General features: G+C 39.3%; 2 protein-coding genes across 2 annotated transcripts in view; one reads left to right on the top strand and one right to left on the bottom strand.

Moving 5' to 3' along the window:
• Positions 1-4,308, bottom strand: part of COMMD1 (copper metabolism domain containing 1) — a 183,832-nt gene extending 179,524 nt beyond the window's left edge. Inside the window, exon 1 of the mRNA XM_007075365.3 lies at positions 3,835-4,308. Within this exon, the coding sequence (XP_007075427.1) occupies positions 3,835-4,011 (177 nt within the window). The 5' untranslated portion in view covers positions 4,012-4,308. The remainder of the gene's footprint in view (positions 1-3,834) is intronic.
• An 8,295-nt stretch (positions 4,309-12,603) lies between these two features.
• CCT4 (chaperonin containing TCP1 subunit 4) lies at positions 12,604-27,072 on the top strand. The gene is made up of 14 exons (XM_007075366.3): positions 12,604-12,878; positions 15,576-15,628; positions 16,405-16,494; positions 17,401-17,509; positions 18,639-18,781; positions 20,197-20,318; positions 21,003-21,135; positions 22,352-22,491; positions 24,231-24,327; positions 24,407-24,517; positions 24,609-24,739; positions 24,873-25,107; positions 26,531-26,644; positions 26,880-27,072. The coding sequence occupies exons 1-14, from the start codon at positions 12,752-12,754 to the stop codon at positions 26,892-26,894; spliced, it is 1,620 nt and encodes a 539-aa protein (XP_007075428.1). The 5' UTR covers positions 12,604-12,751; the 3' UTR covers positions 26,895-27,072.
• The last annotated feature ends 494 nt before the right edge of the window (positions 27,073-27,566 follow it).

Genomic DNA, 27,566 nt, shown 5'->3' with positions numbered 1-27,566 from the left:
TGCCATATGCAACATGAACCTTGATGACATTATGCTGAGCAACATTAATTCAGCCACAAAAAAGACAAATACTGTATGATTCTACTTACACGAGATACTCAGAGTAGTCAAAATCATAGAAATAGAGAGTAGAATGCTGGTTGCCAGAGACTTATATGGATGGTGGCGATGGATGCACAACATTATAAATGTATTTAATACCACTGAACTGTACACTTTAAAATGGTTAAGATGATAAATTTTATAAGTATTTTGCCACAGTAAAAAAAAAAAAAAGTATGCCTTGCTTAAGAGCAGGAATTAAGGTTAACAGGAATAAAGAAATAAAAGGTTGGGGCACCTGGGTGGCTCAGTCGGTTAAGCGTCCGACTTCTGCTCAGGTCACGATCTTGCGGTATGTGAGTTCGAGCCCCGCGTCGGGCTCTGTGCTGACTGCTCGGAGCCTGGAGCCTGTTTCGGATTCTGTGTCTCCCTCTCTCTCTGACCCTCCCTCGTTCATGCTCTGTCTCTCTCTGTCTCAAAAATAAATAAACGTTAAAAAAAATTAAAAAAAAAAAAAAAAAAAAAGAAATAAAAGGTTGCTTCATTTTTTTTCTTGGCTCCTCCACCAATACTCCATATTGGGTACCACTATGCTATGGTCAAATTGGACTATTTACCATTTCCTGACCCTGCTCTACATTCTCCTAGAATGCCTGGAATGCCCTATACACTGCCCCTCACTTCAGTCTCTATTCTACACTTTATTCAAGAGCAGCAAAAATGGCATCTCCAAGAAACCTGTAATACCCCTTTCTGTCCACAGTTTACTCAGTCCCCTATTTCCAAATACTGCAGCATCCTTGCATCATGACTGTTTGTGTACATTCTCTTTTATTGCAGAAGGTCATGCTCAAAGCCTTTTGTTTAAAAATCTTGTTTGCAGGACTCCTGGGTGGTTCAGTTGGTTAACTGAAGGCGTCCCAGTCTTGATTTCAGCTCAGGTCATAATCTTATGGTTCTTGGGACCAAGCCCCGCATCTGGCTCTGTGCTGACAACACAGAGCCTGTTTGGGATTCTCTCTCCCTCTCTCTCTGCCCCTCCCCAATTTGTGCACTTTCCCTCTCTCAAAATAAATAATCATTTAATAAAATAAATAAATAAATAATAAAAATAAAAATCTTGTTTGCGTATGTTTTCCTAAGAATTAGAGAAATGTTTATACCTCAGTGTTGCTTAAAAAGGTAAATGAATATTGGAACTAGATGCCATCTAGAACTAGATGTCATATAGTTTCAGTTCTAAGTCAAACAATCAAATGCTTTTCCCCTGGTTATCTCAATCAGTTATACCGAGGCTGTGTTGCAAAGCAAAGGCAAATCTTGTTCTACTCCCACCACTAAGTGAGCCGTGCTAGCTCTTCAGCGCAGAATTACTCAGAAAACTGAAGTATTCCATCGTCAGGCAGAGGACTGAAAGGAGAGAGAGCAATACCTGGATATTATTCAGCAATATATTTAAATGAAAACAAGGAAGACAGTTTCTAGGCAGTGTCTTCTCTGGGTATCCTGCAATTTGTATCTCATAATCAAACAAAAGAATCAAAATATTGTCCACCCAAAGACCAGCAGCCCCCAATGTTTGGAGCTCCTAAGACACTGGCTACACACATGCTGTTCTTACTTCCTGGACCGCAGTCAGTCATCCTCATCCCCCCCACAGGCCTAGCAAACACCTCAAAAACCCAGGTAAGAAGTCAAATTCTCTAGGAAACCTTTTCTGCCCACTCAGAGAATAAGATTTGATAACAAATAAAAGGCATTCATTAGTGTTTATGTTATCAACTAAAATTACTCAGAATAGGGGTTCCTGGCTGGCTTAGTCAGTAGAGCATGCAACTCTTGATCTAAGGCTGTGAGTTCAAGCCCCACATTGGGTGTAGAGATGACTTAAAAATAAAATCTTTAGGGGCACCTGGGTGGCTCAGTCAATTAAGCATCAGACTTCTGCTCAGATCATGATCTCACAATTCTTGGGTTCAAGCCCCACATCAAGCTCTCTCTGTGCTGGCAGCTCAGAGCCTGGAGCCTGCTTTGGATTCTGTGTCCCTCTCTCTCTGCACCTCCCCTGCTGGCGCTCTGTCTCTGTCTCTCAACAATAAATAAATGTTTAAAAAATAATAAAATAAAATATTTTTTAAAATAAAATACAGGAAACCTAGGTGGCTCAGTCTGTTGGGCATCTGACTTCAGCTCAGGTCATGATCTCACCACTCCCAAGATGGAGCCTCGAGTCAGGCTCTGTGCTGACAGCTCAGAGCCTGGAGCCTGCTGAGGATTCTGTGTCCCCCTCTCTCTCTGACCCTCCCCCATTCACACAAATAAATAAATGTTTAAAAAATAAAGTAGGGGCACCTGGGTGGCTCAGTTGGTTGAGCGTCAGACTTTGGCTCACGTCATGATCTCTTGGTTGGAGAGTTCAAACCCCGCATTAGGCTCTGTACTAACAGCTCAGAGCCTGGAGCCTGCTTTGGATTCTGTGTCTCCCACGTTCTCTGCCCCTCCCCCACTCGCATTCTCTCCCCCCCTCAAAAATAAAAATAAACATTTAAAAAATTTTAATAAATAAAATAAAATAAACAAAATTACTCAGAATGTCTAGGATCACACCTGAGATATCACTCCTAATATTTCCATGCGACAATGTGTGTACTTTTTGTGAAATAATTGCTTTGTTGTTTTTTTTTCTGGATTCAAATCCTATACGCAAAAGCAGTTAAAAAAAGAAAAACACAACTGCCTTTTTAAAGTCTAAGCAGTTTTGAAACAAACTGATGCAAAAACAGCTGAAATTTCAACATTGCCTTTAATCAAAGTGCGATTTTAGACCAACTAGACTTAGGTCCCTGAGCCTGTTTCCTATTCTTTAAAATGAGTGTCCACCTAGGACAGTTTCTAACACATAGGAAGCCCACAAAAATCTAAAATCATTTTTATTGCCTATCTCTCGAGTATATTTTGGCACTGGATTCATTCCTATGACTAGTTCTCAGTCTAAACCAGTGCTGTTCAATATAGTGGCTATATGTAACCACTGGTCGCTTGAAATCTGGGTAGTACGAATTGATATGTGCTTTCAGTGTAAAATATACATAATATTTCAAAGACTTGGTGAAAAAATAAAATACCATATTAACATTTTGTGTATCGATTACACAAAAAGATCATACTATGGATATACTGAGTCAAATGAAATAAAATTGATTTCATCTGTTTCTTTTTACTTTTTTAATGTTGCTTTTAGAAATTTTTAAATTATATATTTAGCTTTCATTACATTTCTATCGGACAGGTTGACTTACACTTTGACTTCAAGCTGGTCAATGTGCTCTCTTAACCATACAGTGCACTAGTTCACAGGGGTTCGCTCCAGCCAATCCACCCCCATCCCAGCATACAGTGGCTCACTTAAACACTCCCCACTTCCACAACCCGGGAAAGCTGATTTAGCAGTTCTTTAATTTTTAATTTTAATCTGGAGCGCACAGATCAGCCGAGGCAACTCGAAATTGTTGCCCACACAACTACAGAGGAAAAGTTGAGGGAAAAACCCAGCGTCCTCTTCGGTGCGTGTTGGTCAACACTGCTGCGAGGCTGGGAGCTTGAGCAGAAAAGGGTCACCCCTAAGAAAGTGAGAACGGGCGACAGGGCAAGCGCCTCGGATCTGAAGGAACATAACGTACAGCCCACGGAGTGGAGGTGTCAGAAGGAAAGCCTTTTCAACTTCTGGGGAACCAATCTGAGGATGGAAGGGAAGGAGCTGGGTTCCGTGGCCGCGGCAGGGAGGATCGATACCTTAAGAATCCCTCTCATCTTAGTCAGAAAGGGGCGGAACTCCTCCAGTGACACGTCTGGATAGAGCTGGCTCCGCAGCAGCTCTTCTGTGATGCCTTGATGCCCGTGGAAAGCTTCCTGGGCCAGGCCGCTCAGCAGCCCGCTCAGAGGCTTGGAACCCTCAAGCTCGCCCGCCATGGTCAGCTGCGGGCCCGCCCCCCAGCAGCTGAGCGCAGCCTCGCTACGGCACCCGGGATGGGCCTAAATAGCCTAGGCAAAGGAGCGCGGGACGAATGAGGGCGAAATTCCGCCAGCGGTCGGTATTGGTAGCCAACAGATTTGCTCTGCAAAACCCATCGCCTAGGACTGCCACCGTGGAGCTATCCATAAAGTTCCAGAAGAATCACTTTACTTCCGCTGATTCCCTTCATTACTTCAGGGCCTACTGAAAGGAAAGATCACTGGGTGAAGACCACCTGACATGGGGAACTATTCTATGAATGAAGGTGGTAGTTTAACTTTGGAAAGGCTGCATCTCACCCCAGGCCTTGCCAATCCACTAACTGAATAGGATCTATCACTCAGATGTAATCTCTGCCTGATCATTACCTGTCCACCTTTTGTCCAAGAAAATTTAACTAACGCCTAATAACATAATGTGTTTTCTAGGATTGTTATTTGCCTTTATATATATGCGTGTGTCTTGTGTTTCCAGCTAGATCAGCGGCTCAGCTCCGAAGCTCCTTTTTATAACATTCTGTTAACACCTTCTTTACAATCCTGAAATGAAATGCATAGGTTATAGAATTTTGTACCCATATAGTTTCAAAAAACCAATATATTATTCACCCATGAGAAGGAATGAGGTACTGATACATGCTACAACATCCATGAATCATAAAAACATGTTAAGTGGGGGGCACCTGGGTGGCTCAGTCAGTTGAGCACCCTGAACTCGATTTCAGCTCAGGTCATGATCCCAGGTTCATTGGATTGAGCCCCGGATATGACACCAGGCCAAGCATGGAACCTGCTTAAGATTCTCTCCCTCTCCCTCGCTCTTGCTCTCCACCTCTGCCCCTCTCCCCCGCTTGTTCTCTCTTGCTCTTTGAAAGAAAGAAAGAAAGAAAGAAAGAAAGAAAGAAAGAAAGAAAGAAAGAAAGAAAGAAAGAAAGAATTGCCTAAGGCAAGGCAACAGCAAAAGAAAAGACTCTAAAGCCCTGGCTCAAATGGAAAATATGAAAACCTAAGATAGCCTTCCCAGAAAACAGGTTTCCTTTTCATTATGACCAAATAGGTTTACATTCTAAGTTCCATTAAGCAACTGGTCACTTCTCCTCTTACACTACTCCTTTTATGGCTCACAGACTTTTGATCTCAGGCAAGAAATAGGTGTTTTTTTTTCTTAAGATTTTCCATCTCTAAAAGTGTTAAAATAAGAAATGTGGACTGAAATAAAGGGCAAACACAAGGGCCCCAAAGTTTTGCAATAAACTCTTCCTGTTCTCTGTCTCTACTCCACCTTTTCAAATTCACTTTAATTACCATTCACTCTCCAATCAGCCAGCCACTCAACAGCTATTAGTGGAGAGTTTTGTGCCAGTCATTCTGCTAGGCTTTAGGGGATACAAAAATGAATGTATCCTAAAATCTTACATTCTGGTAAGGGAAGATGATATATAAATGAAGGGGAGCAGAATATGCCACCCTAAAATATGCCATTTTGGCATAAGGATTATTTTGAGCTAAAGGCAGTGAGAAGAAACAGATATAAGAAAAGCTTCTGGCCCTATTTGCCTAAAAGAAGGATGTAAATTTTCAAAGGTGTCCCACCTCTGTCTACCAGGAAAGACAAAAGTTAATTGCAGGAGACAACTGTAGGCTTTACTAACGAAGAAGGCATGGAATTAAAACTGGCTAACAAATCTTACTCTTCTTTCCTGTGCTTTTCCTGGACATCTGCCCATAACAGGCCTTCCTTACAACTTTCTTTCTTTTGTCTTTAGTTGAAGATGGTATATAAATTGGAGTTCTAAGCCATCACTTTGAGTTACTCATTTTTCCCTGGGTATCTCACATGTATACATTAGGGATACATGTTAATAAACTTGTTTTGTTTTTCTCATTAATCTGTCTTTTGTTTTAGGGGTCCCAGATAAGAACTTACAATAATAAAGGGAAAATTATTTTTTTACCCCTCTACTTAAACAAATGATTAAAATACAATGAACTAAGGGTTGCTACTACTCAGTACCTAGAAATAACTATCAGATTTGGTAGTAGAAAAAAGAAGATTGATTAACTCAGCTTGTGTAGATCAAGGAATGGCTTAATGGTAAATAGTGTTAAAGAAGCTAATCAAGAGGACATGATACTAGTTGACCCACGAGCTGGACCTGGAATATGAGAGTCTCCTCACCCACTCCCCTGTCCTTGGAATGTACATTCTGCCAGTTCCCACAGGGGGAGCTATTCCAAGGACATAGTCTATAGAGAGTAAGGTGTTGTTCAGACCATCTGGATGGTATATGTGACTGAGCCCAATTAAGGCCTCTATATAAACTTTAAATTATTCATGCAGAGATCTGCTTATCTTGCAGTCATCCAAGACAAGCCTCATAAGTAAGTTCCCTTGCTTATTAAAACTGCCACCTACCAGTTTTGAGTGGTCTGCCTTTTTATTCAGTCTCTCCTGCCCTCCATGTATGGGACCTGGTTTGAGATTTCACCCAGGAAGCTCCAAAGGCTGCAAACCAACAAAAAGCCAGACATGTTGCAGGGGAAACAGCATGTTCCTATGTAAGGAGACATGAAACAGAGTGGTGTTTTGAGGTACACTATGAACCCCATAGTGCAACAATAGGGTTCAAGATATTCTACCCCAAAATATGGAACTTTGGCATATTGAATATTTGAAGAAACGTGAGAAACAAAACTTGGAAATAACAGGTACAGGAAGGACTCCCTGATCTCCCCCCTTCTCTTGTGAAGCAGGTCAGAAGACTCTCATGTGAGAGTTGCCCTCTCTATACCCAGAGCATTATTATCTCCAAAGATGGAGGGGTGCCAAGGGGACTCTGAACAAACAGGTTTGCTGAGTTTTCCCAGTTTACAACCCTTAGCTCATACCTTTTTGTCGTATCACATTTTTTCCCACAACTTTCCATTCTTCATCAAATCTAGCATAAAAATACTCAGGTTTAACCACTTCTTCAGGTCTTCATTTCCTTATCAAGTTTCCATGCCACATGAAACATATTAAATAAACGTGTATGCTTTTCTCTTGTTAATCTATCTTTTGTTACAGAGCCCCAGCCAAGGAGCTAGAAGGGCAGAAGGAAAAAGATATTTTTCCTCTTCTAGAGTAACAAGAGTAGAATGAGGAACCTATGGTAATAAATCTGGAAAGATAAACAGCCTGTGTCACAGAGATGGAAAGTTTACACATAATGCTGACTTTTATACTCGGTCATTGAGGATAACTGAACAGTTGTAAGCAAAGGAGTAATAGGAAGATCAGATTTGCCAGGTTGTTTTTTTTTTAATGTTTATTTATTTATTTTTGAGAGAGAAAGAGAGAGACAGAATCCCAAGCAGGCTCCATGCTGTCAGCACAGAGCCCAACACAGACTCGAACTCACAAACCATGAGATCATGACCTGAGCTGAGGTCAAGAGTCAGACACTCAACCCACTAAGTCACCCAAGCATCCCCAGATTTGCATTTTTAAAAGATTCCTCTATGTGACAGTGTGGCAAATAAACTGAAGGAGCAAGGAATGCCAAGGCTACAGTATCATAGTAAGCAAATAGATGTTGATATGGGTCTGATCTAAGGCAGTGACACTTAGGATAGAGAATATAAGAAAGATTCTTGATTCAAAGAAGGTAAAATTTGTAGGCTTTGCATGAGGGAAGAGAGGAAAAAATGAAAGGAATGATTCCCAATTTCTGATTTAGGTGACTGAGTTGTAGATGATGGTCTGGAGCATACAGGGGCTCAATTTATTCATGTGCTAATCCTCCACATAGCTTGTGTGTCCTTATATCCTTCAATGAGCTTTATGAATCAAGTGGCACCTGGGTGGTTCAGTCAGTTGAGTGTCTGATTCTTGATTTTACTCAGGTCATGATCCCAGGGTCATGGGATCCATACTGTGAATGGAACCTGCTTAAGATTCCCTCTCTCTCTCTCACTGCCCCTATCCCCTACTGGCCTTCTCTCTCTCTCTCTCCCTCTCTCTCTCTCTCTCTCTCTCAAATAAATAAATAAATAAATAAATAAATAAACAAATAAATAAATAAGTTAGTTTGGAGGCACCTGGGTGTCTCAGTTGATTGAGCATACAACTCTTGGTTTTGGCTCAGGTCATGATCCCAGGGTGGTGGGATCAGGCTCCACACTGAGCATTGAGCCTTCTTGAGATTCTCTCTCTTTCCTTCTGCCCCTCTCCCCTGCTCATGCTCTCTCTCTCTCAAATAAAAAATAAAAGAAAAAAATTTAAATGAGTTGTGTGAATCAAAATAACTATCATAGCAAGCATTTGGAATGAGATTGCCACAGAATAAAACTCTCATTCTGCATTTTGAAATATTTTAATTCAGGAGTGTCTGGGTGGCTCAGTCAGTTAAGTATCTGACTCTTGATTTGGGCTCAGGTCATGATCTCACAGTTTGTAAGTCTGGGCCCCACATCAGGCTTTGCACTGACAGCATGGAGCTTGCTTGGGATTCTCATTCTCCCTCTCTCTCTCTCTTTTTATTTTTTTAATGTTTATTTATTATTTTTGAAGGAGAGAGAGAGCAAGGGAGGGGAGGGGCAGAGAAAGAGGAAGACACAGAATCCAAAGCAGGCTCCAGGCTCCGTGCTCTGAGCTCCCAGCACAGAGCCCAACCTCACAAATGGTTCCCATCATGTCCCCATCACCGTTTCAACAAATACCAACACATTGCCTATCTTGTTCCAACTCTATTCTCATTTACTTCCCCCTTACTATTTTGAAAAATCCCAGATATAACTCTTTATTGGTAAATATTTCAGTATGCTTCTCTAAAAGAGACACTTAAAAAAACCACAATTATTCCACATAAGAATATAACTTTCTTAGTAGTTGTTAACTATAAATCCATATTCAAACTTCTGTCTCACAAACTTCATATTTTTTAATTGTCTGAGTATTTAAGTATTGACTAGCCAGCAAGCAACAATTAGTTCTCTTCTCCTTTGCACTAGTTTGTTACTGAGACCATGGTTAAGCCCTATTTTACTAAGCCATCTTGCTTGTATCATATTTTTAGTTTTTTAAGTTTATTTACTTATTTAAGCATTCATTGCACCCAACACGCAGCTCAAACTCAGAACCCCCAGATCAAGTGCCACACACTCCCCTGACTGAGCCATCCTTGTGCCCCCTTCTTTATTTATCTGAAGTCTCTTTTAATCTATACATTCCCCTTCCATCTTCATGGTTATTTTCTTTTCTTGCAATTTATTTGCAGGTCATTTTTCCTGAAGAGTTTCCCACATTCTATATTTTATTGATTGTATCCTCATGGTATCATTTTTAAAAACTATATTCTGGGGCACCTGGTTGGCTCAGTTGGTTGAGCTACCAACTCTTGATTTCATCTCAGATCATGATCTCATGGTTCATGAGATCAAGCCCTGCATCAGGCTCTGTGCTGACAGTGAGGAGCCTCTTGGGATTCTCTCTCTCCCTCTCTCTCTCTGCCTCCCTTGTGCTCTTTCTCTCTCTCTCAAATAAATAAACTTAAAAAAATAAATAAAAATAAAAACTATATTCTATCCTTGTATGTTCTATTAACCTGTAAATTAGAAATTAGATCTAGGGAGGTGTCTGGGTGGCTCAGTCAGTTAAATGTCTGACTCTGGATTTTGGCTCAGGGCATGATGTCACAGTTCCTGAGTTCGAGTCCTGCATCGGGCTTACTGCTGTCGGAGCAGAGCGGGCTTCAAACCCTCTGTCCCCCTAGCTCTCTGCCCCTCTCCCACCTGTTGTCTCCCTCTCTCTCTCTCTCTCAAAAATAAATAAAACATGAAAAAAAATTATAAAAAAATTTTTAAAGAAAGAAATTAGATCTAGGAACTTGATTAGATTCAGGTTCAATTTTTTTTCCAATGGGAAGTACCGTTTTGTGTTGTGCCCGACATCTTGATGCCCAAAACAACAATCATTTATTTTTCCCACAAATTTGCAGTATTTATAGCTCTTGATAATGCCACAATAGTTAAACATTAGTTCATTCCTATTTTTAAACAGAAAATCTGGTTTACTTACAACAGGTCATGAAGCTTCTAAGTTTGCCAGGCACCCCCTTTTGGTTTTTCCTCTTCCCATTTTCAGACAGGGATTTTTTTCACTGGGAAGCTTACAAAGTGATAAAAATGTGAACTAGAAATCCTTCAGGAAAAATTAGGAAAATCAAAGTATATTTAAGGAAAACAGGCCTGTGCTTCATGTAATGTTGTAAGGTAAACAAAAAAAGTTTGATGCGAGCAATATGGCTGAGGAAAATAGGGCTTAATTGTGGTCTCAATAACATAAACTAATGCAAGGTAGAAGAAAAATAGATAATACATAATAACTATTGTTTTCACACTGAAGTTTTTACCATTGTCTTTTGTGCGGAAAGAGGGAATATATACACATCCTTCCCTCCTTTTCCAAACCCTGCCAGTGCCTCATTCAGTCTTGTTACTAGGGGCTTAGTGAGTGGTTCAGTATCCATCCTAGAGAAGACAATCCTCATCTGGATGATTGGCTAAGTGTTACTATTTTATAAAATCTACTTTACAAATCATTAAAGAATCTCCATAAGGCTATTACTATTGTCAACATTCTCACACTTTGTGTCTGCTTGGATCTGATAGGATTTTTTTCAATATTTTCATCCTTCGCTACTAACAATGCTTTGCATAGGATACAAAAGTTTGCATATTTTAATACTTACTGTAATCCAATTCTAATTAGGAATTAATGTACATCAACACTTTTAAGCAATCAAATCTTCAGCATTGATCTATTGTATAAGTCTGGGGTAGGGGGGAGCTAAGTAATTCCAATTTGTTACAGAAAAAGAAAAAAAAATATTTATAACTTGAAAGCTTTAGGATAATCAAAGCAATTGTCTTACTCATGGAGACTGTCCCAAAAAGCTAGTAATGGCATCTTCCAAATTCTGCTCTGTCCATTACAGCTAATAGGTCTACTCCTTACACTAATAAAATTGGTAGAGTTTAACCCTTTAGAGATCATGTAATTCAATCCTATTATACAGCTGAGGAAAATGAGATCCAGAAAACAAATGACTTGCCTAAGATCACATAACCAATTAGTAGCAGAGTAGAAGAACTCAAGGCCAGGATTTTAGATCCCCAAATTTATGCTATTTCCATCACCACACAACAGTTGTCTCAACAAGTAATCATAGGACATTTATGGCTACATGGAAAAAGTCTGGATTTTTTTTTTTTTTTTTTTTTTTAGTTTATTTTGAGAGAGACAGCACGAATGGGGGAGGGGCAGAGAGAGAGAGAGAATCCCAAGCAGGCTCCACAGTCAGCACAGAGCCAGATGCCATGCCCGGCTTGAACACACTACCAGTGAGATCATGACCAGAGCTGAAATCAAGAGTGGGGGGCTTAACCTACTGAGCTACCTGGGTGTCCAAGAGTCTGGTCCTTTTAAAAGAGAAGTCAGCATCAAAAGCATACAGCTCAGAGAGCACCCAGGAAGACTTATCTTCTAGTGCTAATTTCCTGAATGCGTGTGATCACAGAATTAAATACTACTCTGGAACCTATCCCAAGCAACCGCCACTTTTATGGAAGCTTAATAATCACTCGTGAATAAACATTGAATGAACTTCACCTACATGAACTTCCATAATAAAACACAATGGTCATAGAAGCCCAACCGTTTTAGTTTTTGACGGGGGAAGTCAGTAGCTCTGTATGGGAACACGGTTTCAATCTATTTACAGGTACCCCTTGGGCTTCGGTTCTTTGTTTTGGTTCCCTTATCTACTAAAAAAAAAAAATAATAATGGCCCTCACTTCATAAAATTATCGTATTGTGAAGGTTAATGAGATAAAACGTGTAAAGCGTTTAGCAATGCACCTAGCACATAACTAAATGATCGTAATTAAAATTCTTAGGCTCCCTGTGTGTGGCTCATGTCACGTGTAAGAAACTAGTACACAACGAGAAGGTTATACTAGACAAGGACTGCTGGTTTGGCAGGCAATCATAGCTTCAAAACGTGTAAGATTCCCGGATTTAATGACGGTACACTTAATCTCTACCACTCAATATCAATCAATAGGAGACAACACTTCAAGCATATGAAAACAGATACCCATTCCAAATCTCTCTCTTCCGACTCTATCTCAAAATGAACAAAACCGAATATTCATTTATTTCAAAATGAATAAAATACAAGACTAAGCGACCCAGCAAAAAAGGGCTCAGTCCCGCCCTTTCAGGAGTAACCAGGGAGACCACAACGCCTCGCAGACGCTTCTAGTTTGAGTTAACGGAAGGGACCTTGCAGGCGAGCACAGAGCCACCGGCGACGTGGGTGGCCAACACCCGCCTTTAAAATCACGGGATGATCGGTCGGCCTCGCAAGCGTCCTCCCCCACCATGCCTCCACCCCCAGGGCCCGGGGCCAAGACTCCTTGTAAACCCCCAGCTCCCTGCCGCAGCTGCCTCAACAGGCGCGCGGCGGGCAGCCTGCTACGTCACGTCGGCGCCGCACCACTTGGCAGGCCCCCTTCTCCACCTCCTCCCCCCGGCGCCCTCGCCGCTTTCTGGAAGGTTCGTGAAGGCCGTGGGTGCCTTCCGTTATTCTGCGGCAGTCCGGAATCCGGCTCCATCCGTCCTCCACAAGCCCACGCAGACCCAGCCGACCTTGCCATGCCGGAGAACGTGGCTCCCCGGAGCGGGGCCCCCGCCGGGGCTGCCGGCGGCCGCAACAAAAGCGCCTATCAGGACCGTGACAAGCCGGCCCAGATCCGCTTCAGCAACATCTCTGCGGCCAAAGGTATCGCTCCCAGGGTCTGACCTGCGGCCGTGCGGGGTCGAGTTCTGTCTGCACTGTCATTCTGATCTTGGGTTGCCAAGGCACATTTTCTGTTCCTTGAGATGATCTCGTCTTTCCAGTGATAGATGGAAAGATCCCTCTTTGGAGGGATCTGTGCTGTTTTTTGCCGGTAATTCCCAGTGCCTAGTATGGAGACCTTTGGACTGGCCCCATTCTGGGTCTCAGACGCCCGTAAGTTTTCATCCTCGGTCGCTCATCACACTCCAGTAGAAAGCAGCCGAGGCCCGCACGTGCGGCTGCAGTCCTTTGGGATCTGACACAAGAGCCCTATCGCTTATCTGCTTATTGGTTCCATTGGTAGAATGTTGTTTGCATAATCCATTTTAGTTTTCTTGCCCTTGAAAAGTACCATTTAAGTAAGCTCTTGGCGCAACTAATGAAACGAATTGAGAACTTAGTGCTTATATTGGGGCGGGGACCTTTGTATTGCGCTGTGGGAAAGACTTAACCGTCCTGTTCGGGAATATGGAAAGATCTAGGCTGTGCTTTTATGTTCTCCCTGTATGTGCAACGAAACACAAGTCTAGAAATATGGACAGTTTGTTGGCGTTTTCGTTTTATAGAATATTTTGGTGTATGGTAGAAATGAAGACCTGAGTTACAATTCTCTCGGTGGCTTTCGACCTCTAGCCAGGGTTTTCTCCCCCGTAAAATTGAGGCTTTTCTTTTTAGAGTTGTGAGAATTAAGAATAGTCGAGTTGAGATAGAAGAATCTGGAAGGAAAAATGAGAACAAAGGCTTAGAGATGTTACCTAGTGTGTATTGAATATTGAAACACAGTGAGCATTCCATCACGGCATAAAGTGCATGAAGAAGCGAGAGGTGAGATTGGAAGGGTAAAATGGGGCCAATCTTGAAGGGTCGGTGAGCAGAGGCCACATGAATTATCTGTGAACCTGACCTTGAAGAGAACTCAGAACAGAGACTACTAGTCTTTCCAAGTCAGACAAAACTCAACAAACTTGATCGAGGAAAGTTGCTTTAGTTAGGTGCATTTTCGGTTTAATTCAGGGAGCCAGTTTTTTATTTAGATGTTATCCAAAAAATGCCCCCCCCCCCACCCAGATTGGTTGATAATGTGAAAAAAAAGTCTAGTATTATTCAGCATGAGTCATTTAACAGACTGTACTGTGTGCCACACAGTATGTTAAACATCTGACAGTTTTGGAAATGTAAGCAGTCTAAAAAATCTTTTATTTTTTTTTGGATAATGTGTGTGTTATCTAACTTTTTGCAGGTGAATGTCAGAGCCTTTTTTTTTTTTTTTTTTTTTTTTTTTGCCTTTTTTAAAATAGCCCCAGCGTGGGGCTTGAACCCGCTACTCTGAGATGAAAGTCACATATTCTCCATACGGAGCCAGCCAGGTGTCCTGAATGTGAGGGCATTCTTAAAGTGAATTGGTCTGCTTGTAGAATCATGGCCATGTGGGTACACTACAGTAGCCTGAAAACGTAATATTGACTGGATAATTAGGAACAGCAGCCTAAAATTACAAAATAAAATTTTAAATTATAGCAAATATTTTCTCTAAAGATCTTTATCATTCACACAATAAAGGAGGAAGTATTATGCTGGTTGTGGCGTATACAATGATTAGGTCACAATCTCAGCCTTGTGTATATGGGGTGAGGTGGTAGGTGAGGAAGGGGAAGGCCTAATTATTTGTCTTAGGCTTGTCAAAGAAAAGGGGATTTGACTTGACTGTTCATCACATCTAATTTTTCTTAGAAAATAGTAAATGGACTATTAAAACAAACATCCTTAGGGACAAATAATTAACTTTGGAACAGTAGACTGTATATCCAGATATATTTTAAGTATCCACTTTTGTTTTTTTAAACGTTTATTTATTTTTGAGACAGACAGCATGAACGGGGGAGGGTCAGAGGGAGGGAGACACAGAATCCGAAACAGGCTCCAGGCTCTGAGCTGTCAGCACAGAGCCCGACGCGGGGCTCGAACTCATGGACCATGAGATCATGACCTGAGCCAAAGTCGTCCGCTTAACCGACTGAGCCACCCAGGCGCCCCAGATATATTTCATAATGTATTGATGATGACTGAAAGCTGGGGTTTTAGTTTTGGGTTTTTGTTTGGGTTAAGATTTGGGCTCTTTGTTTTGGTTTATTTGGTGACAGGGTTGGAAGGTGTCCAAAGGGTATTTTACCGTGGGCCATATATATATACTGGCCTCACGTTAGCGGACAAAACTCTTTGCCCTCAGAAATTACTGTTTAGGTAGGAGAGACAGAATAGACAAATAAATGGAATTATATAGCATATTAGGAAGCCTTAAGGAATGGAGAAAATACAGTCTTCATTCAGACTACATTGTATTTATTTTGATATTTAGGGAAAGATTAGGTAAATTCTTAAAATGTATTCTGCCATAGGTAGGGCACAAAGTTATTTACAGTGACTTGTACCAACAAAAGATGAAATGTCATACAATTAAAGGAATTACTGTTTCCAGTAGATTATTATTAGACAATGAATTTTCTTTAGTGGACACAGTATAAACAGTTGTATACCATATCCTAATAAGGACAAAATGATCATTTGAAAGGAGAAATACTTCATGGGTTTTTTTTGTTTCATTTTGTTTTAAGAGCCTTGATTTTTTCCTTCTGTTTACAGCTGTTGCTGATGCTATTAGAACAAGCCTTGGACCAAAAGGAATGGATAAAATGGTAAAAACTTGAACTGTTTGTTACAGATTGAGTGCTATTGTCCACACTGCAAAATCTCAGTAGAGGGTTAGGATGTGCTGCTTAAAAAATAAAAAGTATTAGAAAGGTACTTTGAAAGTTTAGAAGAATAACAGATTGCTTTGGAGTGAGTAGGACTTAACTATAATTCATATTTTATTTGACGCTTTTAACATTGAAAGTATGTCCGCCAGAGTAGTTCTCTGTTGTTTTGTTACATGGAAAGTACAGTAAGGCTATAGCTATGAGCGCTTGAGTTCAGTGTTTTCTTATTGGTAAATAACTGTGACCCTCTATGGGTCTGTAGAATTTCACTTGTTCTTCCAGCAAGAGAATACTGCTAAGTTGAGAATACCAAGAAATAAGTTACTATTTCAACTGTGAGAAGTGTGTACATTATGTTCTTGATGCTATCTTTTTTGGAGATCCATAGTGTCATTTGTTACTATGGATATGAACCCAGGAATAATAGTAATTATATCCAGTGTCTAGATTCCTTCACTTCGAACAAACAAAAAAAAGCTAGAGTAAAGCCAAGTATTGCACTTGTAAAGTTAAGCTGTTGCTGTATATTCTTAAGTCAGTATACTAACATAAGGGAAGAGAATTTAAAATTAAGCACAGTTGTAAGCTATGCAAACATAAATTAACTTCTCTACTAAGAAGTTTTAAAGTTAGAGCTTTTAGGGTGTCATAGTGCTGGGTAAAGAAAACAAAATTTTTGAAGTACAGTGTTTTCAAAAAACAAAACTTTCCAGATTCAAGATGGAAAAGGCGATGTGACCATTACAAATGATGGTGCCACCATTCTGAAACAAATGCAGGTGTTACATCCAGCAGCCAGAATGGTAAGTATAATTTTAGATGAGTGGGTTTTTTAAGTGTATTGCTTGATATTTATAAAGAGTTAAATTTGTCTCTTTGATCACATTGTATTTAAGCATTGTGAATTTATTTTCTTTAGGTTAAGCAGGCATGTTTTTAGGATGCATTGTGTGCCTAGCATTGTGCTCTTCAGTGCAAGGTTGTAATAAAACATGAATCTCCTTGTCCACAGGAATGTTCCAGGTAGTTGAGGAAAAAGGAGATAAAAACATGAAATGCCGTGAATTATTAGCTCAGTGGGTGTTAGTTGGAAGGGAGCAATGTAATCTTAATTGTGTGCAAAATAAATCACATGTCTAAACTTTACACTGGTGTTTATTAAAAATAATTACCAATTCAGCTAAGTGTGATGATTCCAGTGTCAAGTGAGAAGACACCATATCTTTGAAAAGAAATTCCATCAAAAAGTTACGTTTAATTATGTAAAGTTGACTTTTGAAGTGAATCAGATTCTACTTACACAGAGTCATTTCAGATAAGCTTCCAGAGGACTCCAAACTGACACTTGTGTCATCTAGAATGCTGCATTTTTTTTAGCTTCCAAGTCTACAACATTATTTATGCTTTCCGACAGGAACTTTTTTAATAGCTGGGGAGAAAAAATTTACAACCCATAGTCTGAACCAGAAATCATAATACAGCTTCTTATAGAGAGTATACCTAAGCAGAATTTTTTGTGTCACAGATATATCAATCATTTTAAAATGAAACCCAAGAAGTCAAAAATTTTGTTGAATCTTAGAGTGTTGATAATAGTAGTCAAGTTGTTTGTGACACTGATCAGAAAGCCATTCGTTTTATATTTCAGTTAGATGTTACTGGGTCCTCACATTTCTCATTGAGCAACTTAGCATGTTCTGTTTCCTTAGCTGGTGGAGCTATCTAAGGCGCAAGATATAGAAGCAGGAGATGGCACCACATCAGTGGTCATCATTGCTGGCTCTCTCTTAGATTCCTGTACCAAGCTTCTTCAGAAAGGTAGGTAGGACTTGGGACATGTTTTATTCCTAAATAAAGGGCAAAAAATACTAAGTAATAGGAGATATGATAGTTGATTTGGAATAACGAATCTTATTATTAGGAATTTTTAGGTTAAATTTTGCTTGGTTTATCATATGAATAAGAAATTTTTTTTCTTTTTTCTTTCTTACTTTTTTTTAAACCAAGCTTTATTTTGAATGAAACTTGATAGAATTTTGCTTTTCTAAAATAAGTTGTGGTGGTGTTACTAATCTTAGGCTCTAAATGAGAATAGTGATTTGGGAGAGATTGTATAGGTTCTTCTACTGGTAAATAGTGCTTAATCATAGTAGTAACTCTCCAGTCACTTATTCTACTTCTTAGAATTGTGATGTTTTGGAAAGTATATAATTTGGCTTCAGTCTTAAAGTATCATGAGTGCAGCATTGATCTGTTCCAAATTAAATGGAAATAAATTATTAGCCATAATAGCAGCTAAAGTTGTTCAGACTATTTTATTTATAACTGAAGCCTCAGTTTATTTTTTTATTTTTCATTTTTTTTGTTTCTTTATTTTTGAGAGACAGAGCACAAGCAGGGGAGGAGCAGAGAGAGAGGGAGACAGAATCTGCAACAAGCTCCAGGCTCTGAGCTGTCAGCACAGAGCCTGACATGAGGCTCAAACTCATAAACCGTGAGGCCATTGACCTGAGTCAAAGTCAGATGCTTAACTGACTGAGCCACTCAGGCACCCCATGAAGCCTCAGTTTAGATAATTTAAAAAATATGTCTGCTTTGGGGTGCCTCGGTGGCTCTGTCAGTTAAGCATCCAACTCTTAATTTCAACTCCGGTCATGATCTCATGGTTTGTGAGATCAAGCCCCACATCAGGCTCTGCTGACAGCATGGAGCCTGCTTGGGATTCTCTCTTGCTCTCTCTGCCCCTCCCCTGCTTACACATGCTCTTGTGCTCTCTTTATCCCTCTTCACTCTCTCTCAAAATAAACTTTCAAGAAAAATTTAAAATTATGACTGCTTTGAAATTATAATGCCTGGAAAGTTTGTATTTTTTTTTTGAAAGTTTCTGTTTTTAATATGTGTCATATATGTAGTTCATGTGTTATAATAACGAAATTTTAACAAACAGGGATTCATCCGACCATCATTTCTGAGTCATTCCAGAAGGCTTTGGAAAAGGGTATTGAAATCTTGACTGACATGTCTAGACCTGTGGAACTGAGTGACAGAGAAACTTTATTAAATAGTGCTACCACTTCATTGAACTCAAAGGTGAGTCCAGTACTAAGGGATCATAGAAAAATCACATTTTAAAGTTTAAGAATTGCAACTCTTACATTGTGATTTTTGATGTTAAACAGCTCATAAATGTTAGGTCTGGAGTGTCTAGATAACTGAAGTAATTTGTACAACTAAATTAAAGTCAAATTTCCTCCTTCAAAGCTTTCAAATAAATTGTATCCCCATTTTACATATGGGGAAATAGATGTAGTGAAGTTAAGTGACTAACCCAAGACCTGTCAGTAAGAGGTAGGATGAGGGGCACCTGAATGGCTCAGTCAGGTAAGTGTCCAACTTCAGCTTTGGTCATGATTGTTGAGTTTGAGCCCCCAAATCAGGCTCTCTGCTGTCAGCACAGAGCCTGTTTTGGATCCTCTGTCCCCCTCTGTTTCTGCCCCTCCCCCACTCATGCTCGCTCTCCTAAATAAGTAAAAAATAGGGGGTAAGTTGAGATTGGAACCAAGGACAGGTTTGCCCATCCATAGTCCCTCTTACCTAATAATCAATGCTGCTTTTTTTAATTTTCAAATTTAAAGCATTGATTTTTTTTTTAATTTTTTTAATGTTTGTTTATTTTTGACAGAGAGACAGAGCATGAGCGGGGGAGGGGCAGAGAGAGGGAGACACAGAATCCAAAGTAGGCTTCAGGCTCTGAGCTGTCAGCACAGAGCCCTACGCGGGGCTCGAACTTACAGGCCGCGAGATCATGATCTGAGCTGAAGTCAGACGCTCAACCAACTGAGCCACCCAGGCGCCCCAAGCATTGATTTTTTTTCTAAGAATTTCTTGTGCATTTAATGTTAATTGTTTTCTGTCACATTCTCTTCATCCCTCCTGTATTTTCCCCTTTTTTTCATCAGCTTTATATCAATACATTCATTTTATTTCAGTGTTACATGGGGAGCTAGTGTTAGTCACGTACATGATACTGTTAAATGTCCACAGTTGTAACACAGAATAGTGTGGTTACAGGCATTGGTCATAGAGTCTAGAATACTTGGGTTTAGTGCTGGGTTCATCACTAAACTAAGCTGTGTGACTCTTCAAATTTCTTCATCTGAAGATTGAATGAGTATGTAAATGATAAGGGCTAAGATCATTTTAGATAAGAATTGTCTGCATAAAGTTAACTTGGTTTTTGGATTTCCTATAGAATTATTAGTAATTCAGACAGTCCGTTTACTAAATTAATAAAACAGGAAAGCAAGCAGACACATTTTGTGCCCTTGGTGACTGACAACATGACTGACAAGACAGTTTATATGGAATGTTGTCTTCGTGTTCCCACTCTTCCTTTGCAACCCAAGAAAAATGGTTAAGATTACTTCTTGAATATCTTTGTCATTAAAGAACTAGGATTTTTTTCTGTTGTGAAGTTGATTTTATTATTATTTTTTTAATTCTAGGTTGTCTCTCAGTATTCAAGTCTGCTTTCTCCAATGAGTGTAAATGCAGTGATGAAAGTGATTGACCCAGCCACTGCTACTAGTGTGGATCTGAGAGACATTAAAATAGTTAAGAAACTTGGGTAAGCATGTCTAATTTTAACTTCAGTAAAAATAAGGGGTACCTCAGTGGCTCACTCGGTTAAGCATCTGTCTCTTGATTTCGGCTCAGATTATGATCTTATGGTTCATGAGTTCAAGCCTATGTTGAGGACGTCATCACAGAGCCTGGTTGGGATTCTCCTGTCTCCCTCTCTCTCTGCTCCTCCCTCAGTTGCTTTCAAAAATAAATAAGCTTTTTAAAGAAAAATTAATTTTAATAACTTGTATTAATATGGGAATCTCAAGAGTTTGTTTATATCCTTTTACGATGGCAAGGCAGTAGTGTGATCAGAGTTCAGGAATGGGGCACTAATAAATGATACCTGTTTTATTCGACTGATGATTTTTAATCTATTAGTGATCTATTTTTTTAATAGTTATTTCTCCCAGATTTTATTTGGCTCACTGTATTTTTTTTAATGTTTGTTTATTTTGAGAGAGGGAGTGGGGGAGAGGCAGAGAGAAAATCCCAGGCAAACTCCATGTTCAGCATGGAGCCTGACATGGGTCCTCGATCTCATGACTGTGAAATCATGACCTGATACCACATCAAGAGTCCGTCGCTCAACCAACTGAGCCACCCAGGTGTGCCCTGATTGGCAATCTGTTAAACTTAACAGATTTCTGCCTGTTAACTGTCGTCTTCTTGTTTTCTTTTCTCTTAGTGGGACAATTGATGACTGTGAGCTGGTAGAAGGGCTGGTACTTACTCAAAAGGTGGCAAATTCTGGCATAACCAGAGTTGAAAAGGCTAAGATTGGGCTTATTCAATTTTGCTTATCTGCTCCCAAAACTGATGTAAGTAAGAACTAAATGCAATTGGTTCCTTGTTCATGTGTTTTGACTTTTTAATAGCTCAGACTTTTGTTTGTTAATACAAAAACAGAAAATACACTAGTAATAAAAACCATAGGTTTCAAAAGAATTTGTGAGATTGAGGGTGCCTGGGTGGCTCAATCGATTAAGCATCCAACTTCAGCTCAGGTCAAGATCTTGTGGTTCTTGAGTTTGAGCCCCAAATCAGGCTTTGCTATCAGCACAGAGCCCATTTTGGATCCTCTGTTTCTCCCCCACTCTCCTTCTCTCATAAAAATAAAATACTTAAAAAAAAAAAAAAAAGTGAAATTGAGACAAAAGTAGGAATTGTTGATGACAGACATGACAAATCTGTAGCTTCAATTGACTGTCATTGAACTAAGCATTGACTTCATAGATAAGGCAAATAGCAATAGAGGCTATGTATGAAATAGGTTATGGAAAAGTTACAGTGTAAGTAGAATTTCTAAATTCTTTCTAGGTTTCTGAGAAACCTCCACCCACCCTATAGCAACAGACAGATCTTTTGTCCTATATTAGCACAAATGAAACTAAACCAGGTTACTGTTTATACTCTAAAGAAATGTTTTTAAAGGTGTTTTCATATCTTTTAGTCATAAGTGCTATTTCCAAAAGTGGGTGGTTGAGCTTGTCACTTCTCTCAGGTTTGTTTTCTTTACAGTGTATTGCATTACACATTTTTAGTCCTGTGTTTCCCAAAAGTTTAACCCATAGAAAAATTAATTTTGTTTTATACACCACTGATTAACAAGATTTGTCCCTGGTACCTCCTTTCAGCATGCCAGTTTTGTTTGTGTTTGTTTGTTTTAACAAGCCATAGAGTAAAAAGGATGCAACTGAAATTATTTCAGGAATGCATATACCTGTATGAAGAAAATTGACACATTCAGGAAATAGGATAATCATTTCACAGTTACCAAAAATGTACTTGCAAAAAATACAAGACAGCAAGGTGTATAGATAAAAGTTAAAGACCTGAGTTAATGTTGGTTTTCATCTTCCTAGATCTTTTCTGGGTGTGACAGTATGATATCTTACTTGGTATGATTTTGGTTGAATATACATGATACATGATATTTGCATTAAAAGTTTGTCTTTCTCACTAAAAAAAATTAAAGGCAAAAAAAAAAAACTCTTATAAGGCAATTTATTATTATGTTATTCTTTTTCTCAACAGATGGATAATCAAATAGTAGTTTCTGACTATGTCCAGATGGACCGAGTGCTGCGGGAGGAGAGAGCCTATATTCTAAATTTAGTGAAGCAAATTAAAAAAACAGGATGTAATGTTCTTCTCATACAGAAGTCTATTCTGAGGTGTGGAGCTATTTCTTCTGTTCACTTTTTTATTTTTTTAATATTTATTTTTGAGAGAAAGTGTGTGAGAAGGAGAGGTGCAGAGAGAGACAGAGGATCCGAAGCAGGCTCCATGCTGATGGCAGCACAAGGTGGGGGCTCAGACTCACAAACCATGAGATCATGACCTGAGCTGAAGTCCAGGACTCAAAACGACTGAGCAACCCAGGCAACCCTCTTTTGTTCACTTTTTTTTTTCCTTAATCTTTTGTTCACTTTTTAATGACATTTATTTTTGATCCCTTATAGCAATTGTTTAAGAAACATTCAAAGTGAGTAAACCACTGGAAATCTAGGATGAAACTGCATTGGTGGGACAGCACTGTATTCTGATAATCCTCTAAAGTAGGTTCTCTTCCCATTGTGATGATTTAAATATGTGGGATATACAGTTGACCCTTGAACAACTTAGGTTTGAATTGTGTGGGTCCACTTATATATGGGTTTTTTTTTTTTTTATTACAGTGCTGTCAGGTGTATTTTCCTCATGGCTTTTTAAAGTTTTATTTAAGTAATCTCGGGGTGCCTGGGTGGCTCAGTCGGTTAGGCATCCGACTTCAGCTCAGGTCATGATCTCACAGTTCGTGGGTTTGAGCCCCGTGTCTGGCTCTGACAGCTCAGAGCCTGGAGCCAGCTTTGGATTCTGTGTCTCATTCTCTGCCCCTTCCTCACTTGTGCTCTGTCTCTCTTTCTCTCTCAAAAATAAACAAACATTAAAAAAAAATTTTTTTTTTAAATTAAAGTTTCATTTAAGTAATCTCTACACCCAATGTGGGGCTCAAACTCATGACCCTGAGATCAAGAGTTGCATGTTCTTCTGACTGAGCCAGCCAGGCACCTCTCCTCGTCGTTTTCTTAACGTTTTCTTTCCTCTATTTTTATCATAAGAATACAGCATAGGGGTGCCTGGATGGCTTAGTCAATTTGGCATCGGACTCTTGATTTCAGCCTGGGTTGTGAGCTTAACAGTTCTTGGGTTTGAGCTCCACATCAGGCTCTGTGCTAACAGGGCAGAGCCTGCTTAGGATTCTCTCTCTTCTCTTTATCCCTCTCCTTGCTTGCACGCGCTCTCTCTCTCTCTCTCAGATATTTAAGAAGAATACAACATATGCTACGTGTAACATGCAAAATATCGATTAAGTGTTTATGTTATCCATAAGGCTCTGATCTTTGGGTTATTAGTAGTTAAGTTTTGGGGAAGTCAGGGCATCTGGGTGGCTCATTCAGTTGAGTGTCCGTCTCTTGATTTTGGCTCAGGTCATGATTCCAGGGTTGTGAGATCAAGCCCTGCATCAGTCTCCGTGCTGAGTGTGGAGCCTGCTTGAGATTCTCCCTCCCTCCCTCCCTCTCTTTACCTGCCCCCCTCCCCTTCTCCTGTGTGCTCTCTCTAAAAAGGGCAGGAGGAGTCAAAAGTTGTATGCAAATTTCGGGGGGTGTCTGGGCAGCTTAGTCGATTAAGTGTCCAACTCTTGCTATCAACTCAGGTCATGATCTCATGGTTCATTAGTTTGAGCCCTGCATCATGCTCCGTGCTGACAGTGCAGAGTCTGCTTGGTATTCTCCCTGCCCCGACACAGCCCCCCCGCCAATAAATAAATAAGCTTTAAAAAATCTTTTAAAAAAATGACAAAAAGCAGTTGAATGGCAAAGTGGTTTTTATTTTAACCTAGCATTGATATAATCCCTGATTTGTATTTCAGAGATGCTCTTAGTGATCTTGCATTACATTTCCTGAACAAAATGAAGATTATGGTGGTTAAGGATATTGAAAGAGAAGACATTGAATTCATTTGTAAGGTAAAATATTCCTAGCATCTGTGTGAAAATACTGTCTTAATCAAATGTCTTAATTTGTGGATTTGATTTCTTTTCCCAGACAATTGGAACCAAGCCAGTTGCTCATATTGACCAGTTCACTGCCGACATGCTGGGATCAGCTGAGTTAGCTGAGGAGGTCAATTTAAATGGTTCTGGCAAACTGCTCAAGGTAACAGTATTATAATAAAGCTTTTTATCTATCTGGATTTTTTGTTTTCACCCTTATTTCAAATACCTAATTTGGAGTTTGTTTACTAAAGATTACAGGCTGTGCAAGCCCTGGAAAAACAGTTACAATTGTTGTTCGTGGCTCTAACAAATTGGTGATTGAAGAAGCTGAGCGTTCCATTCATGATGCTCTATGTGTTATTCGCTGTTTAGTGAAGAAGAGGTAATAGAAGTTACTGAGTAATATTTTGAGCATTAAATTTCTTTACTTTGACTTTTTAAGGTATAAATAGTAAGTTATTAAGAATAGCTTTCTGATGGATAAAATAAGCTAAAAATGTATTTGTGAATTTCAGAGCTCTTATTGCAGGAGGTGGTGCTCCAGAGATAGAATTGGCCCTACGGTTAACTGAATATTCACGAACATTGAGTGGCATGGAATCCTACTGCGTTCGTGCTTTTGCAGATGCTATGGAAGTCATTCCATCTACACTAGCTGAAAATGCTGGCTTGAATCCCATTTCTACAGTAACAGAACTAAGAAACCGCCATGCCCAAGGAGAAAAAACTACTGGCATTAATGTCCGAAAGGTAATAATTTAGTCTCTTAATTATTGCAGAAAATGTTGATTAAAATGTTAAAAGCTTCATAATCATCTATTGAATGAAAAGCATTCTAATGAAAAGTAATCTTGGATTTTGGGGCACCTGGTTGGCTTAGAAGAGAACGTGACTCTTGATCTCTGAATCGTAAGTTTGAGCCCCACATTGGGTGTAGAGATTAACTTTTTTAAAAAATAATCTTGGATTTAAGTATGAGATCTGCATGTTAATTAATTTAGGCCATTGAGTAAGAATGAAGATGATGCCTTAACTGAAAAGTATTAAGTATTTGGTACTTATGGATTGTGTGACTGTTAGTGAATTAATTGGCCTGTGTTGCACTTTCCTCAGTTGTAAAAACAAAGACAGTTAATAGTTTCTTCAAAAGCCTGTTGTGAGGATTGAACATATTACCAACTAGAAAGCTTTTACTAAGTTGCCTAGCATAAACACTGTAAATGTTAACCATTGCTGCCGTTGTGGCCAGCAGCCAAGTATGGTTATATAGGGTAAATACAACAGTAATAATTGCCCTTTTTGTATTAATGTCTCCTTTTATTGAAGAGACAAATTAATATATAATGGAAAAACAACTGTGAAGATCCAAAGTAATATTTTCGGAATGATACAAAATTCCAAAGGAAGGGCACTGCCTGGTTAGGGGAAACTTCATGAAGACACATCTTTGGTAGGGAATGAGATTTTAGGTGGAAAAGCAAATGGTTTACAGGTGAAAGGGACCAGGAAGTGACTCATTTTGTCTTGTGGGTTATATGTTGGTGATACACTGGAATTTAACTTTAGGAAGCTTAGATAAGAGCTAGAATATGCCTTTGAGTATTGGGGCAGATATGTAGGAGGGGGGTTGTTTTCCAATAGTTGGGAGCTACTAATTTTTTTTTTTTTTTTTTTTTAATCAAGAAGCTAAGATGATGTAAAAGTATTTTAAGGGGGAAAGACTGGAGGCACGGTGGCCTGCTATGGCCATCGTAAATTAATGCAGTAATCCTGAGAGAAAGGGGACCGAGATAGTGGCAATAACAATTTAAAAGTAGGGTTTAAGAGAGATGTAAAGGAAGAGCAGACCAGATTTGGCCAGATTAGGATTAGGATTCAGGGATGGTTTAAGCATTAAAGATCTTACAGTTTTTAATTAGTATGATTAATTTTTGCCCAGATAATAGGAGTTATTTTGGGATTAGGATTGGGGGGATCTAGCATTAATTTAGTTTTTCCAAATTTTAGTTAAGTACAACCTACAATACAGAGAAGAGTTTAGTAGGGAATATTTTACTTTTGACTAGGGCAAGGGAAAATGAGGTTTAAAAGGCCTTATTAAGTCAAACTTGTAACAGTGTAGTTGGTGATGTAAGTAATAATTATACTAAAAGCAATCTGTGCTATTTGGCAGGGTGGTATTTCCAACATTCTGGAGGAATTGGTTGTCCAGCCTCTGTTGGTTTCAGTCAGTGCACTGACTCTAGCAACTGAAACTGTCCGGAGCATTCTGAAAATTGATGATGTGGTAAGTATAAATAGATTGTGGATTTCCCTATAAGGTCAAAAAGGCATATTTTTAAAAGAGTTTTGGGAGGGGAGCAGGGTGGTAAATGATACTTTGTTGGTCCTCAGGTGGTAACAGTTCATACTTTTACAGTCTTTTCTCACTTGTAAAAATAGGAGTGATTTGGTAGTTGCCCTAAACCAGTGTTAAAATTTTATCATTACAAGTTGTGGAACTCAGGTTTTTTTCTTGTCAGGTAAACACTCGGTAATCAAGTAACACTGGCCAACTGGCACCATCACAGCCACTAACAGTGTGTCTGGAGTGGAAGATCTCCTTGCTGTTTGGAAGATTGTTTTCCTCTACAAATTCCCAGGCTTGGTCTTCCAGTTGGCACTTGCTTGAAATTGTATTGACATAATTAAAGTATTAAATGTTTGGTTTCAAAAGGCAGATTAATTTATCGTCCCTTCTACCCCCAACAGTCTGTTACTTCTGATATTCTTGACAGACCTGTAGAAGAAGAGAAAATGAATTCACATTCACTTATGGATTCGTTTAGGTCTCAATCCTGGGTACTTTAAGTTTGTTTGTTTTAAACAAGTTTTGAGAATTTTAAATGGCCCAGTATGCTCATCACCCTGATAAATCCCCATTTACACAAAAATATCAAAGCCCTGTATATGCTGTTCTAAAAGATAACGGTGTAAGAAGATACAAAGTGAAAAATGAAAAGTCCCTTTACCCTATCATCCTAATCCCTTCCTCCAAGAATATAACCATTATTGCGAAAATTGGGATTCCTTTTACAAATAAAACTATATGCATATATGTATCAAATCTTATTTATACATAGGGGTTCATAATGTCATTTCTTCAGTGGTTTACAATATCTTTATTGCCTCTGTCCTGATCCAAGCATCATCTCTTGCCATGAGCCATG

This window comes from Panthera tigris, chromosome A3, assembly GCF_018350195.1.
Source record: "Panthera tigris isolate Pti1 chromosome A3, P.tigris_Pti1_mat1.1, whole genome shotgun sequence".
Lineage (NCBI taxonomy): Eukaryota > Metazoa > Chordata > Mammalia > Carnivora > Felidae > Panthera > Panthera tigris.
Note: the sequence above shows the minus strand (reverse complement) of the source record. Positions and strands in the feature narration are given on the sequence as shown.